This window comes from Sciurus carolinensis, chromosome 1, assembly GCF_902686445.1.
Source record: "Sciurus carolinensis chromosome 1, mSciCar1.2, whole genome shotgun sequence".
NCBI lineage: Eukaryota > Metazoa > Chordata > Mammalia > Rodentia > Sciuridae > Sciurus > Sciurus carolinensis.
Window position 1 is genome coordinate 100735104 of NC_062213.1, and position 16119 is coordinate 100751222.

General features: G+C 36.2%; 1 protein-coding gene and 1 pseudogene across 1 annotated transcript; both read right to left on the bottom strand.

Moving 5' to 3' along the window:
• Nucleotides 1-729: 729 nt before the first annotated feature.
• LOC124989459 (olfactory receptor 5V1-like) lies at nt 730-1671 on the bottom strand. Its single transcript, XM_047559315.1, has one exon. The coding sequence runs from the start codon at nt 1669-1671 to the stop codon at nt 730-732; it is 942 nt and encodes a 313-aa protein (XP_047415271.1).
• Nucleotides 1672-12215: 10544 nt separating this feature from the next.
• Nucleotides 12216-14347, bottom strand: LOC124989548 (olfactory receptor-like protein COR8; annotated as a pseudogene).
• Between the last annotated feature and the right edge of the window lie 1772 nt (nt 14348-16119).

Sequence of the window (16119 nt, forward strand, 5' to 3'; positions counted from 1 at the left end):
TTTCAAGAGCTGCTTATAGCATATCTGTTGCTTAATGAAGGAGTCAAATATCCTCTTTGATCTCTCCACAATTAATTTTTCTAGGATGGACATTTATAGAGGCCTGTGGACCAGCCTTTTGAGAGTATCCATCTAATCTCTCTCTCGGCAGTTGTTCTGGGACTCCTCAGTGTGCAAACACAACTCAAGGGCAATAGCCTGAAATGAAACTTCAAAAATGAAGAGCAATTAATTCTCTGTTGGATTCATTAAGTTTTTGGCAATCATATTTTTCCAGCATGCAATGAGGAGATCAGCTTCCTGTCTCTTTTGGGATGTTGGTGAGTGAAGTTCAGAATAAAATTTCTGCTAAGAAATTGTGGGTATCTGAAACGTCAAGATGGCTTCTCCTTCCCATTAGGGAGAGAAGGGGTAAGTGTGGGTGTGTACTTATTTGGATGGATTTCACACTGCACAGGGAGTTTTCCCTTCATGTTACATACTTTGCCAGACAGACAGATATCAGAAGCCACAATATTAACAGCATCCCCACTATCTTAGAGCTAATCCACCACAATGTGTGAAATATTTAGCACAAGTGTAAATGCTTGCCTAATGGGATGGGGCACCACAGTTATCATGTGACACTATATAGAGAGAGCACAATTATAATTGCAGTTGAAATGTTCACATATTTCTACAATGAAGAAATTTGCTAGAGTGAAATACATTATCTAGTTGCTAATATCACTAGAGAATCTGTTTTCCAGTCAGCTTCCACAGGGCACCCTTGACATCCTTGTTTCTCAGGCTGTAAATGATGGGGTTCAACATGGGGGTCACCACACAGAAAAGCACAGAGACCAGGATGTCCATGTCCAGGGAATAGCCTTCTCTGGGCCTATCATAGTTGAAGTTGGCTGTTCCAAAGAAGACCACCACGACAGTGAGGTGGGATGCACAGGTAGAGAAGGCCTTTCTCTTGCCCTGAGCAGAGGGAATCCTGAGGATGGCTGAGATGATGAGTGTGTAGGACCCTGCAGTGAAGAGGCAGGGGCTCAGGCCAATGGTGGCACTGGCCACATGGAGCACAGACTCATTGACAGAGGTGTCTGAGCAGGAGAGCTTCAGGAGCAATGGGATGTCACAGAGAAAGTGGCTGATCTGGTTGGGCCCACAAAGAGTGAGCATGGTTGCCAGCACTGTGTGTGTTGCAGAATTCACCAGCCCACACAGCCAGGACCCTGCCACTAAACAAACAGAGACCTTCATACTCATGAGAACTGGGTATTGAAGAGGACGGCAAATGGCCACATAGCGGTCATAAGCCATGGCAGCCAACAGAACACCTTCTGTGCCAGCACTTGTTACAAAGAAGAAGATTTGGGAAAGGCAACCGTCATAGGAAATGGTCTTCTTCTCCCGGAAGAAGTTCACCAACAATACAGGGATGGTGGTGGATGTGTAGCAGATGTCCAAGAAGCTCAAATTGCTGAGGAAAAAGTACATTGGAGTATGGAGAGCAGGACTGACTCTGGTGGCTATTATTATGAGTATGTTCCCCAGGAGAGTTGTCAGGTAAATAACCAGAAAGACGAGAAAGAACAAGCCCTGTAGGTTGGAGTGGTTGGAAAATCCCAAGAAGATGAATTCGTTGACAAATGTTTGATTGTTCATTTCAAATGGTGTCATAGCTACAAAACAGAGAAAAAGAAACCACAATAATAATGCACTGAGAACACCCCAAATGGGCTTGTTAATCTGCAGTAACATAGCAAATAATATTGAATGAAAAGCAGTCTGGATACTGGTAACCGGTGAGGCTGATCTTAGGGAGATCATTAATAGGCCTAGCCAGTTCAGTACCAAGGTCCTGCACATATTTGCAGGAATGATGGTGGGTGAGAATAAATGAAGATTTGCTAGAAGCCAACAAAAAGCCATTAAACCTTATTTTGGATTGAAATCATTTCTCCTTGTCTCAGTAATATCTCCCTCCTGTAAGCAAGTGATTTTTTAAAATATATTTTTAGTTGTCAATGGACCTTTATTTTACATATTTACATGCAGTGCTGAGAAACAAACCCAGTGCCTTAGACATGCTAGGCAAGTGCTTTACCACTGAGCTATAATCCCAACCCAGCATGTGATTTTTTAAGAAATAAATTTTTATTACAAAAAATTAAGAAAAATAATTTACAGAGAAGAGTCATTCATCTGCAGGATCAGTCAGTGCTACCTTTCAGTGTTTGCCAGTGTAGAGTTTTTTTTTTTTTTTTCATTTTATATAAATCTTGATCTCTATTTATTTGGAAGGAAGAAGTTAAACTATTTCTATTCAATGATGACATGATCAGATTTTTTCTCTCACATATGGAAGTTAGAGCAAAATAAGGGAAAGAAGGTGAGGGGGTGTTGGGTTGGATATCATAAATACATAGGGAAGATCAGTGGAATAGAAGGAGGAGATTGAGAAGGAGGGAAAAGACTTGGGAAAGGTAAGAAATGTGAAATGTATTTATCCAAATCATGTTATATGCATATATAAATATATCATAGGAAATTTCACCTTTATATATATGTAGGAAGCACCAATCAAAAATAAACAAGTAAATGACCAAAAGAAAGATCAATAGAGAAAGGAGAATAGGGAGAGGAAGAGGGAGGGAAGTGAGAGGGGAAGGGGAAAGAATGGGGACTGAAATGGAGTAAATCAAATTCTTTGCATGTATGATTTTTTCAAAATCAACCCAATTTCTATATATAATGCTCTAATAACAAATTTTAAGATGGCATGATCACATATATGGAAAAATATTAAATAATCCAGGTGAAAGTTACAAGAGCTAATAAACAAGTTTAGCAAAGTTGTACATAGGAACAATCAGTTGTGTTTCTACATAGTTGCAATTAATATCCAATAAAGAAAGTAAAAAATCAATTCTAGGGTTAAAGCTGTAGCTCAGTGACACAAGGCTTGTCTAGCATATGTGAAGCCCTATGTTCAATTTGAAGCACTGTAAAAAAATCTCATTTTCAATACATTTAAACAAATGAAGTATTTAGAATTAATCTTGTGAAGGAGGTGAAAGACTTATGTATGAAAACTTCAAAATGTTGTTGGAAGAAATGAAAGAAGACCTATATGGAAAGATTTCCTGTTCTCATCAATCAGAAGACATAAGATTTTGAAGATGTCAGTACTACCCCAGTGATTTACAGATTCAACACAATCTCCATCATATACCAGCTTCCCCTGCCCGAAAAAATGGAAAAGGTTTTCTTGAAGTCCCATATGGAATTTCATGGGTCTGCAAATAGTCCAATAATCTTGAAAAAGAAGAAATTTGGAATACTCACAATTCCTGACTTTGAAACTTACTACAAGGCTACAGTAATTAAAATATATGGTACTGGCATAAAGACAGTAATATAGATCAATAGAGTAGAATAGAGAGCACAGAAATAATAGACTGAAGGTGAAAACAACCTGTGTCCATCATCAGATATAGAATATGGTGTATTATACAATGAGATGTTATTCAGTTACAAAAAGGAATGAAATTTTGATATCCACTACTACATGGATGGACCTTGAAAACATTATGCTAAGTGAAATAAACCAACACAGAGTGGCAAATATATGATTCTACTTACATGAATTACCTAGAACAGATGAATTCATAGAGAAAGGAAGTACAATAGAGGTTACTGAGGACTGAAAGGAGGCAAGGATTGGAATACAGAGTACAGATTGGGGATGATAAAAAATTGGAGATATATATAGAGGAGAGATGATTATACAACATTATGAATGTACTTAATGCCACAGAATTGTACACATGAAGAGTTAAGATGATAAATATTATGTTATATATATGCATAAGAAATAGAGAGTAGAGTGGTGGTTACCAGAGCCTGAGAAGGATGTAGGGGAGAAAATATGGGCACAGGGCTATATTTGGATAATAGGATAAATGGCTTCTAGTATCTAGAGCACAATAGGATAGCTATGGTTGACAACAACTGAACATTTAAAAAAATTTTTAAAGTTTTTAAAATTTTATTTGTTCTAACTAATTGTACATGAATATTTTGAAATAGCTAGTAGAGAGGATTTTGAGCATTCCCAACACAGAGAAATGATCAATGTTGAGGTACTAGATATGCCAATGACTCTCATCTGATCATGACACATTGTATGTATGCATTGAAATATTATGTTGTATTCTATAAATATGTAGTTATATTATTTAAAAAATTAAAGATATTTTTTAAAGTTCAATATTACTCAAAATTAATCTCTGGTTGCAAAGTGAGAATAACAGTTATTCTCTGGATGACACTGATTGAAAAGGCACATGAAGGAATTTCCTGAGGTGGAAATGTTTTATTTATTGATTTGAGTAGTGATTACATGGGTGCATATATATGCAAAAATCATTAACTTGCACACTTAAGATTTTTCCATTTTACTTAATGTAAAATATAATTTACTTTTTCAAATAAAACAAGGAAAGGGATAAAAACAGGAGATACTTTTCATAATTTTCATTTCAGGTAGCTCAGACTCAAGTGCAACCAATTACTAGGACCTTCTAAATATTTTTTCTCTTTTGTTCATCTTTCTACTTTCTCCCTATCACAATTATAGTTCAGTACCTTACCACCTTTTTTCTCCTGAATTATTATAACTGCCTTTAAATTGTTTCCTTGTCTACAGTCTTGCCTCTTCCTGCATATGCAAACATAATACATTCTCTTCTCATGATAAATTTGGAGAAGTCAACCTGCTTGGTGCTCCCAGGGGCCCTGAACCACAGGTAAAAAACCATGCCCACAATGAGTGTGTGTGTGTGTGTGTGTGTGTGTGTGTGTGTGTGTGTGTGTGTTCTGCATGTGTTTATTGTGGAGGATTTGGAGGGAGAAATATGTGAGAACACTGTCCCATAAGCAAGAAGATAGCAGGTTGGCGTCCCAGGCAATATTGGTAGCATAAATCTAAAAAAAAAAAAAACAAAAAACAAAAAAACTATATATAGCATGAATCTATTCAGACAAGGACAATAAAATCAAAAGACCTATGTTGTCCTCATGCTTATAGAAGAAAAGACTTGGAGGTCTCTGGAACACTAGTAAACTTTTCTGTAAGTTATTAGAGGAAGGGACACTGTAGAGTTCTGAGTTTTGCTGGCAGCCTCATCACCTACAGCTATGTCCCTAGTCCCTGGAGATTCCTATTAATTGCACAGAGCTGGGAGGTCAATCCTGGCTGGTTCCTTCCAAACTTCATGACTTATTCTAAAGAGCCTGGTGATTTTCACTTCAAGAAAAATCTCATTAGCTACCCCAGAGGAGGTGGCAGTGAATCACTTACCTTTTGTGAACAGGAGTAGGATGAGAAAGCTGCCTGAAACGTGTTCTCTGAGTGTGGTCCTTAAAAAACAAGGAAGCAAAACAAGTAAGTGGTCTTTTAACAAGGTCCTCAGAAAATATTCCTTCTCTCCTCAGGGGCAGAAGTCTGGATGTCTGGCTGCCTAGAAGCAAGGCTTTGGTATCATAATGGGCAGGGATGACTGAAGAATATCAATAATTACTAGTAGACAGCATTCTAGGTGAGGGCAGACTGGAAGCAGGGACATCTGTAAGGAAACGGCTTGAGTTTAAAAAAATATCTTTAGCTTTGAAAATGACAAAATCTGTATATTTAGGAAATGCTTGTGTATTCATGCACAGAACTTTCCATGTAATTCCAAAAGAGTCATATAGTTGTAAAACCTATTCCCAAAGTCCCTGTCTAGTCAACTTTTGTCACTGTTACCAAGAACACTGCTACCTGACAAGAACAATTTGGAGGGAAGCAAAAATGTACTTTGGTCTCATGGTTCAGAGGTTCAGTCTATGGTCAACTGACTCCATCGCTGTGGGCCTGAGATGAGGTGGAACCAATGGTGAAAGGGAACAAGTGAAGGAAAAGTTCTCAGTTCATGGCAGCCAGAAAGCTGAAAGGGGTGGGGGCAAGGGGGCAGAGGACAGGATGGGAGGAGAGTGTACACAGGGGGACAAGATGTAATTCCCAAGGGCATGCTCCCAGTGACCAACTTCTGGCCACACTCCGCCTGCCCACAGTTACCACTCAGTACAGTAGTCCTTTCAAATAATTAGTCCATCAAATGGATTAATTCGCTGATTAGGTTATTATTCTCATAATCTAATTTCACCTATGAACATTTCTACTTTGGCTGACCCATGAGCCTTTGAGGGGTGTTCCTTATATCCAAACCATAATAATCCCTTATAGTTTATGTGCCTTTGGTTAAAATATCCTCATATAGTCTAAGAGAGTAATTTGAGTGCTAAAACAAGATTAAAATGAAATGATTTGTTACTGAAGATGTAATATTTCAGAGCTTGGAGAAAAGCTCTGAGAAGGAGCCACCGGTAGATCACTTTAAAGTCCACAGTGATGACGACATGATGAGGGCACCAAATCTGTTTGGGTAGGCTGAATGGCTGGTAGGATCATTTACTCAAAGAGGAAGGGCATGAGATGTAACAAGTTTGGGGGAGGAGATGGTGGAGATTTGATATTGAGTGTTAGGTACCTTTGGGATATCCATGTGGAAATTCCCAGTAGGCAGTAGGAAACAGGATTTTCCTCAGGAGATAGGTAGACCTGTTTAGATACATGCTTGGGAGTCATTGTATTAAAGGTGACTGTTGAAGTCATGGATGTTCACGAATCCACCAGAGAGTAGAGTGAGGAAAGAAGGCCAGGATGGGATTGTTGTCATCACCACCAAAGTTTATAGGGAGTACCGTGTAGAAGGCTTCCAAGAAGGAGGTTTACCAATACTCAATACTCCCTGTACATGAGCTGTGGGCCCTGCTTCACAGTTAGGAAACATTGCATTCCAGTTGGGTTGGGCTGGAAATCTGTGTACCTCCTACAAAATCTTTATTCAATATGAAATATGTGTGTACTGTTTTTTGTTTTCTCCATCATCTGCATAGATGGATTTAAATTCGTTAAAAATCAGTGCCATACATTTTCTAACTCATGATATTGAAAAGGTGAGTGCTACAATACTTTTATAGGTAGATGTCTAGGTTCATTCATAGGAAGAAATGAGACCTCCCATGAAACATTGACCCATAAACAGAAAGCGATATACGATCTTTGTTCAACTAAATTGCAGAAGGAATTTTTAATGTTTAGGGATTTAACAAATTACACTTTCTGAAGTCACACATATTGCTTATTTTAAATATGACTTGAAGTCATCCCTGAGAAATATATTATGAAATATATTATATAAATACATGTAATATATTATGTAACATGCTCTATTATATACAATATAACTTACACATATATTTACATCCATAAGGTATACTATAATTATATTTAAATGTAATTATATTTATGTATAATTATATAAACATATGTAATTATAATGATATTTATATATTATATATAATTATATGCAATTATATTTATTATAAATATAATTATAAGTAATTAAATCACATGTAATTGTAATTAAATTTATATATAATATATAATATATATTAAGTGTACTATAAATACATTTAAAAGTAGTTATATTTAATGTTACTTACATATATATTTCATACCCTATCAATATTTCTCAGAGATGATTTCAAGTCATATATATGTAGACATACATATATATATATATATACACACATGTATATATATATATATATATATATATATATGCAGGAGACTAAGAACCATAATAATAAATTTTCTTGGTTTAACTAGCTAGTCTAAATTTGGGGGGGCCAGAGATAGAGTAAGGAGTGATGTCCATTTCACTTTCCATATTCCTCATGCTCCCACTGTTTGTCTAGGTCAACAATGAATTATCACCATCATTTATCAAAATCCATTATGAACAAGCTCCACTTATACACTATGGTTTATGTGACACTCTGAACACTTTTCTCTTGGAATTTACATGCTAATGCATATCAATAGGCAAGCTCAATCTCAAAACCTCTGCTTTATGGTAATGACCTTTCTCTCCCTGTTAGGTAAGGATAGATTTCACTGGAAAAGTAGACTGAGAATGTTTTGCTTAGGTTGAGTCTATACACTAAAATAAATACTTTGAAGAAGTCATGTTGAGTTTAGTTTAAAAAAAGTGTGTTTTTAAAATATTAAAATAAGTTCATTATAACCCATCTCATCAAAAGCACAAAACAAAACTCAATGAATGAAAAAAAAAAACACTTATTTTTACATATCTGAATTCTACCAGGATCTTCCAAACTAAGTAATGAGCAGAGAAACACATTAGATAATAATAGCTAATACTATGAAATGTTCTGTTAACTAACATAGGAGGTTCCATCCTCAAAGGAAACAAAATACGCATAAAATAAACCAAGGTCTGAGTGTGAAAACTCTTCAAGCACATAAGGAAAATAGAACATCTATTCATATTTTATGTAATATGAAGCAATAATTTAAAATTAAAAATTTAATTTTCATGTTGCCTAGTAAATTGCCTATTTAACGCGCGCACACACACAAACACACACACACACACACACACACACACACACACACACACCAATTAATAACAACGTTCAGGAGAATTTTTCTAAAAGAAAGTCCAAAAGATTTTAGGTGTTTGTGGCAAAATTAATTCATTTGTATGGAATATAAACTATTTTCACTTTGCACCAGGTTCCTACACGCATACCTCCACATAATATGGGTAGGTATGCATGTAATAAGCTGAAAACATTCAGAAGTCATCAAATAGTTGATTATTCTCAAACTTCAATATGTATATAAATTCAGAGTATTTCTATCTGGTGAGATGGATGGAAATCCCTTCTATCTCAAATAGTCTAGGGTAATGATGGTAAAAATGACCTTCTACCTGTTCAACTTTGGAAACCTTCCTACCAAATTTGTGATTACCCAGTCAAGGCCATCTGAAAGAAGGGCTATTTCCCTTTCTTCCTATACATATTGCTAGCACTATCACTATTCCTCCCGCTTAGTACTTACTGAACACATCCTATATGTCAGGTGCTCTTTGTGAATTACGTCATTAATTCTCAATGCAACTTGAAAGTGTAAGTACTGTTATTAATCCTGTTTTTTCCAGTGAGAAAACTAAAACTTTAAGAGTTTACACTGGGAATCTGAGAGCCTCAGTTTTAACCACTAAGTAATATAATGTATGAAGGATCAGGTACTTCTCAAAACTCTACTTAATTGTTTCATTCCAAGTAGTGCTTGGTAATTCACTTGACCAAATTGTTAAATTCACTTTGAAATGAAATGAGAAATGAGATCCTTTCACTTTTAGGTTTCATGGGCTGCTATCTATTTTTGCGTTGTCTTTTTTAGACTTGCAACTTGTTTTTTCACTAACCAAATTTAAGCTATATAAGCAAGTATTTTATAATAAATAGAAAGTAATGAGACCCACAGGGAGAGAGGAAGGGGCATCTCAGTTAAACTCCAGAGGATATTTCTCTTCAGTGATTCTGATCCAAATATCTTAAAAACATAAGAAAAATAACAGCTTATGGGTACATAAATATGGCACCCTGGACCCTTCGCCTGTGGGAACTTAGGCTTCTCCTGTCTTAAGCAATGTTTTCAGTGGAGACACATGGCAGTGTTGGCTAATTTTCCAACTGACAGCAGTGGCTCTGCTTCTTTCTTTCTGAATTGATAAATCATCCCAGGAGACAAATGATTGAGAATAAAATTATTTAGGAATAATCTTGGGTCTACTTTTTAAAAAGTGATTGAGAGAAGTAAATAATTCACAAACTTCCCAGATTCATTTTAGTAAATAAACTGATTGCAACACACCTCCTAAGTATCATTGTGTTGCAACATAAAGATGAGAACTGAGTGAACAAAAAAGTTTCCAAATCTAAGTGTTATGCAAATTTAGTATTTTATTCAAACAAATGAATATTCCCAAAAGTTTAATTTTCATGTTGATTAATTTTTTTGTGGCCCACTGTTATACCATAATGAATCAAAGGAGAGATGTGACCTTGTTTTCTCCTTGAAAAGTTATTGCTACTGTTCTGCTTGTCAAAATTAGAGTAAGAATACTGTTTTGTATATTTTACCATGAACATATTTTCTACTCATATTTGCTCACTTAAGGAATTCAGGCACTCCTCAGAATTTCAAGTAGACAACCTCTAACGTCATTTCAACTCTGGTTTTATTATTACTATTTTAGCATATTTTTAACATAAAAATGATATTAAGACTATGTAGTTACATAAATGTCATGAAAATGATAACAAAAGTATGTACTATGTTTTATAATTGTTTTTAAGAGGTAGAAATCCTTAGCTGGGAAGATTTTTGTCTTATTTGTGATGGTAAGTGAATAAATTACTTACCACTGACTCTTGCTGAAAACCCATGTTTCCAGCTTTGGTGGTAGGTCTTGCTGCCTACACAATAGTGAAAAAATTGGACTTTGGTAAAACTGGCTGTTGACCTCCATGCATCATGATGGAGACCTGCCATTGCAGGAACATCCTAGAATATAATCGAACAGGAGTTAAAAATCCCCTTTGTTTTCTCCACAATTCACTTTTCTAGGATGGCCGTTTATAAAGGCCTATGGACTGAACTTTTGGGAATATCCATCTAATTTCTCTCTCAGCAGCTGTTCTGGGACTCTCAGTGTGCAAACATAATGTAAAGGCAGAAGTCTGAATAGAAACTGTAAAATGAACTGCAATTAATTCTCTTTTGGATTCATTAAGGTCCTGGCAATCATCTTTTCCCAGCATGCAAAGAGATCAGCTTCCTATCTCTTTTGGGATATTTGTGGATGAATTTTAGCACTAGACTTATTGTTCAAAATTGTGGAAACTAAAATCTGAAAGACTGCCTTTCTTCTTCCCTAGTAGGGAGCAAAGGGATATGCAAGGATATGGGCTTATTTGGTTGGATTCTTCAATGCATAAGAGAATTTCCTCCTTTGTCCACAGAGTATGACCAAGGGCATAAACCTAGACTATGCTACATGCCCTGCCAGTTGGACATGTATATGTACCATAGTACTAACAGCATATCTGCTTTAGTGTTTCCTTTCTTTCCCACCATCATGGTTTATTCCAGTTTGCCCCTGAGTTTTGGTCCTGTCATTGCTCATGATTTGGTGATGACACTGCTACTGTGAACTTCAAAGAGAAAAAGGCAGAGAGACATGAGACAGCTCAGAAGGGCATGGATGGGGAGAAGGTATGAGTTTGAAAATATTGCAGTATTTTATTACACCAAAAATTTGATTAAAACATTAAACAGTGTTAAGTTTCTAAAGTTCAAAGTTCCTTTAACATGATTTTTCCATATGTGAAGAAGTACAAATTTGACCATTATGGAAATGCAAATCAAAATAATCTTTACCACTTCCATGAGGATGGTTATAATAAAAAAGACAAATAATAATTGATGAGGATGTGAAAAATTGGAAACCTTATTCACTGCTGATAGTAATGTAAAATTGTACAGCGATTTGGAAGCAGTCTGGTAGTTCTTCAAAAGATTAAGTGGAGTTACCATATAATCTAGCAATTCTATTCCTATATACATACCCAAGAGAAATGAAAATGTGAATTCCACCAAAAACTTGTGCAAAAATATTCTTAAGCATTATTCATAATAGACAAAAATGGGAATAATACAATGTCTATTAACTGATAAAAAAGACAAAATGTGATAAACCCATCAATGGAATGTTTTTTGATATAAAAAAGAATCAAGTACTGGTACATGCTACAGAATGGGTGAAGCTTGAGAACATGCTAAGGGAAAGGAGCTAGACAGAAAAGGTCACATATTTTACATTTCCATTTATGTTGAGTGCTCAGAATCAGCAAATCCATAGAGTCATAGACTAATAGTTGCCTAGAGTTGAGATTTTCAGGAAAAATAAGTAACTGCTAATGGGTAGGGGCCTTCTTTTGGGGGATAATGAAAACATTCTAAAATATCAGTTTGTTGGAGAGAATCCAATGCACATGAGATGGCAATGTGTGAGAAGCTAATCACAGGTGTAAGTGTTTGTCTTGGTGACAGGGGGCACTACAGTTGTCAAGAGATGCTATTTAGAGAGATCACTGTTATAATTGCTGCTGAATGTTCACATATTTCTACAATGAAGAAATTGGCTAGAGTGAAATCCATTATCCAGTTGCTGATCTCACTAGAGAATCTGTTTTCCAGCCAGCTTCCACAGGGTACCCTTGACATCCTTGTTTCTCAGGCTGTAAATGATGGGGTTCAACATGGGGGTCACCACACAGAAAAGCACAGAGACCAGGATATCCATGTCCAGGGAGTAGCTTTCTCTGGGCCTGTCTTAGTTGAAGTTGGCTGTTCCACAGAAGACCACCACGACAGTGAGGTGGAACGCACAGGTAGAGAAGACCTTTCTCCTGCCCTGAGCAGAGGGAATCCTGAGGATGACTGAGATGATGAGTGTGTAGGACCCTGCAGTGAAGAGGCAGGGGCTCAGGCCAATGGTGGCACTGGCCACATGGAGCACAGACTCATTGACAGAGGTGTCTGAGCAGGAGAGCTTCAGGAGCAATGGGATGTCACAGAGAAAGTGGCTGATCTGGTTGGGCCCACAAAGAGTGAGCATGGTTGCCAGCACTGTGTGTGTTGCAGAATTCACCAGCCCACACAGCCAGGACCCTGCCACTAAACAAACAGAGACCTTCACATTCATGAGAACTGGATACTGAGGAGGGTGGCAAATGGCCACATAGCAATCATAAGTTATGGAAGTACTCTCAATGCCAGAACTGGTCACAAGAAAGACGGTGTGGGAGAAATAGCCCTCTTAGGATAAATCTTTTCTGAGAAGTTTACCAGCATGACCTGGTCTAGGTGTATAAGTAGCTAATGTCTGAGAAACTCAAGTTTCTGAGTTAATGATACACTGAAATGTGAAGGGCATAATTGACTCTGACTACATTTCTCAGAAAATTGTCAGATAAATATCCAAGAAGAACAGATATTTTATAAGAATAGATCTTACAATTCTAGATGATTGAGAAGTCCTAGGAAGATGAATTCAATGACCACTGTTTGAATTTCCATTTCTTTGATTCTTCCTCAACTGAGATGAATATTGGAAAATAAAATTTAAAAACAATGAAATATGGTGACAAACACCAGGAGAGCTAACTCCAACTTATTCTTTTTTTCTTAGATTAGGTAACATCTGTTTTAGATATTGTAGCTTGGCCCTAAGAATAAGGTGTGAGGATTTCCTCTCACTCCTGTACTTCCCTGATCCTGAGTTTATTCTCATGCATATCACTATTATTTATTAGTTTATTTATTTCCTCTATCAGTATGTAAATTCTATTAAACATGATATTTGTCTCTTTATTTAATCCCTATATAATTTATAAAACTTTCATTAGAAGGAAGGAATTCAGGTGAATATGTTACATTACAGGGCAGAAGGGAATTTGCAGATGTAATTAAGTTCACATGAACTTAAAATACAGATTATCTTGGATTTTTAGAGTGGGCCCTTTAAAGCAGAGATCATTTTCCAGCTAAAGATGAAATCTCTATTCACCTTACAATTACAATTCAACATGTCACTATTGGTTTGAAGATAAAGGGGATCACATATTAAGGAAATGGTAACCTAGGTCCTATGATCACAAGAAATCAAACTTTGTCATCAACTTGGATAAACTTGGAAGTGGAATTTTCCCCAGAGTCTCTAGATTAGAAACCAATTCACCTGGTACCTTGTTTTCAGCAGAGGACCCAGTTGAGCCATGCTGTGCCTGGAATTCTGACCCACAGAACTGAGATAATAACAAACTGGTGTTTAAATGACTAAGTTTGTGATAATGTGTCATGATACCAATAGAAAACAAATACACCAAGCATTCCATTTGGTGTATAAAAGTTTTGATTATTTGGGGTTAGTTATGACAGGCCACCAGTCTAGAAGCCTTAGGAGTGATATTATCCCATATCCTTTCAAATCTGTGACCATCCCCCTTTATTTGTTATCTTTTCCTTCATTCTGCCTGTGGTCAGCTCGACCTCTTAATGAATATGTAAAGAGAATATAAAAGAAAAAGTCAAATTCATACTACTCAATTTCCTAGTCAATCGCTCCAGTAAAAGGCTAGGAGAAAGATGAATTTGGAACTATTGGGCAAGGTGATATTTTTGGATTATTTTAAAGTTTTAACTAGTCTCTTCCCATGCTGCTTTACCATGAACAGCCAGCCAATGTATTTGAGGCTGTGACATAACAATCACAAGTTCTAGGAATTTTGAGAGCCCATCAACTTGCATCCGAAATTATTTTCTTGGTGGACTGTCCTTTGATGAGACTTGTATCCTAGCTTCCTCATTTTCTGAGAACTGCTAAGTTGTCCCTTTTCCTTGGTGTAAATCAGTGGTCAGCCACCAAATCAAGCACACTATTTTTTTTTTAAATAAATTTTTATTGGAACATAGGCACACTCATCAATTTATGTATTATTTATGGCTGCCTTTATGTTATAATGGCAGTACTAAATAGTTGGGCTAAGTGCTCAACGCCTATAATATTTATTTTCTGATCCTTTACCAAAAAGATTCTTCAACCCCTGGTGTAAGCATTTGTATTTGGGTTTTTAACGGTTGGGCTTAGATCATGGCTTTATCACTTATTAACCTGGACCCGGAAAAACATCCTTAGCTTCTGTGCTCATGTTTAAGAAGGGATAATGTTTGGATTACAGACTTTTTTGTGAAGATTAAATTAATTAATGAATAACAAAGCAATGAACATAGTTAACCTAGAACACACATTATGTCTATTATGCAACTGCCCCCATTTCAAGTTCACTTTTAAAAATGTTATTTCCCTTTTGTATTTCTCCAGCTTGACCCAAATCCTATTTTAATTTCACCATCTCTACCAGCTCTACTTTTAAGCAACTGGTATATAATTAAATTACATAATTCTCTCTCATTAAATAAATACTTATGATCCACCCTTACAGTTGTATCTGCTTTTTTGTTTTACAATTACATTTTATAAACATATTTTCACAAGAATCCAATGAAGAAAGAAAGTGGATTTCATTATCAGCACTTTCAGATAATAAGATTTCCTCTGAAACTGGAAATTAAAATAGCCAAACAAATGAGGCTGCAAATAACACTATGAAGTGGTTGATCAAATTAGACCTCATGCCTCTGAGTGTTCTTCTCTTAATATTCCTCAAGTCCTAGTAGAAAACGGAGTAGTCATCCTGTACCCTCCTTCCCTTTCTCCCTGTCCATATGTAAGTCTTTAGCAAATCCTGCTGATTTTCTCTCTCTCAAGTATACCTCAAACTCTTGTGTTGATTTTCATCTCTCCATGAATATCATCTAAACGGTTGAATCCTTCTCATCTTTCGAGTCTCAAATTGAATATCACTTCTCAGAGTAGCCCTCTGACCACTAATCTAGTATAGTTTTTAAAAAAAATCTCTTAAAACATCATGTTATTTCAAAGAATTTGTAACAATGCTTATTTGTATTTTTGTTTATTCACTGACTTATCTAGTGAGTAAGTTCTGAGTGAGCAGGCATCATGTCTGTCTTTTATCACTTCTGTATGTATTGCCTGGCTCATATATATTGTTTTATAAAAGAATTAATGACTAAATTTATTTTAAAAGAACTAATGTGATTACATATTGCTTTGTCACTTTAAAATGAAATTTTATTTACGGTAGTACAAATTTTCTCACCCATATAAAATTTCAAATCAATCAAAAAGGAAGCATCATGTTGGAAAATGTAGTGATAAGTTTCAAATTCATAATTGGTGCCTAAACTACTCACTTAACCAACTGATTCAATCAAAAAGGGGCCTGTGCCAATTAGAATGGCGATTATCAAGAATGCAAGCAACAACAGGTGTTGGCAAGGATGTGGGGAAAAAGGTACACTCATACATTGCTGGTGGGGTTGCAAACTAGTGCAGCCACTCTGGAAAGCAGTGTGGAGATTCCTCAGAAAGCTTGGAATGGAAACACCATTTGACCCAGCTATCCCACTCCTTGGCCTATACCCAAAGGACTTAAAAT

Excerpts from the sequence above, each read along its gene's own strand:
- LOC124989459 (XM_047559315.1), bottom strand. The coding sequence starts at position 1,671 with ATGACACCATTTGAAATGAACAATCAAACATTTGTCAACGAATTCATC.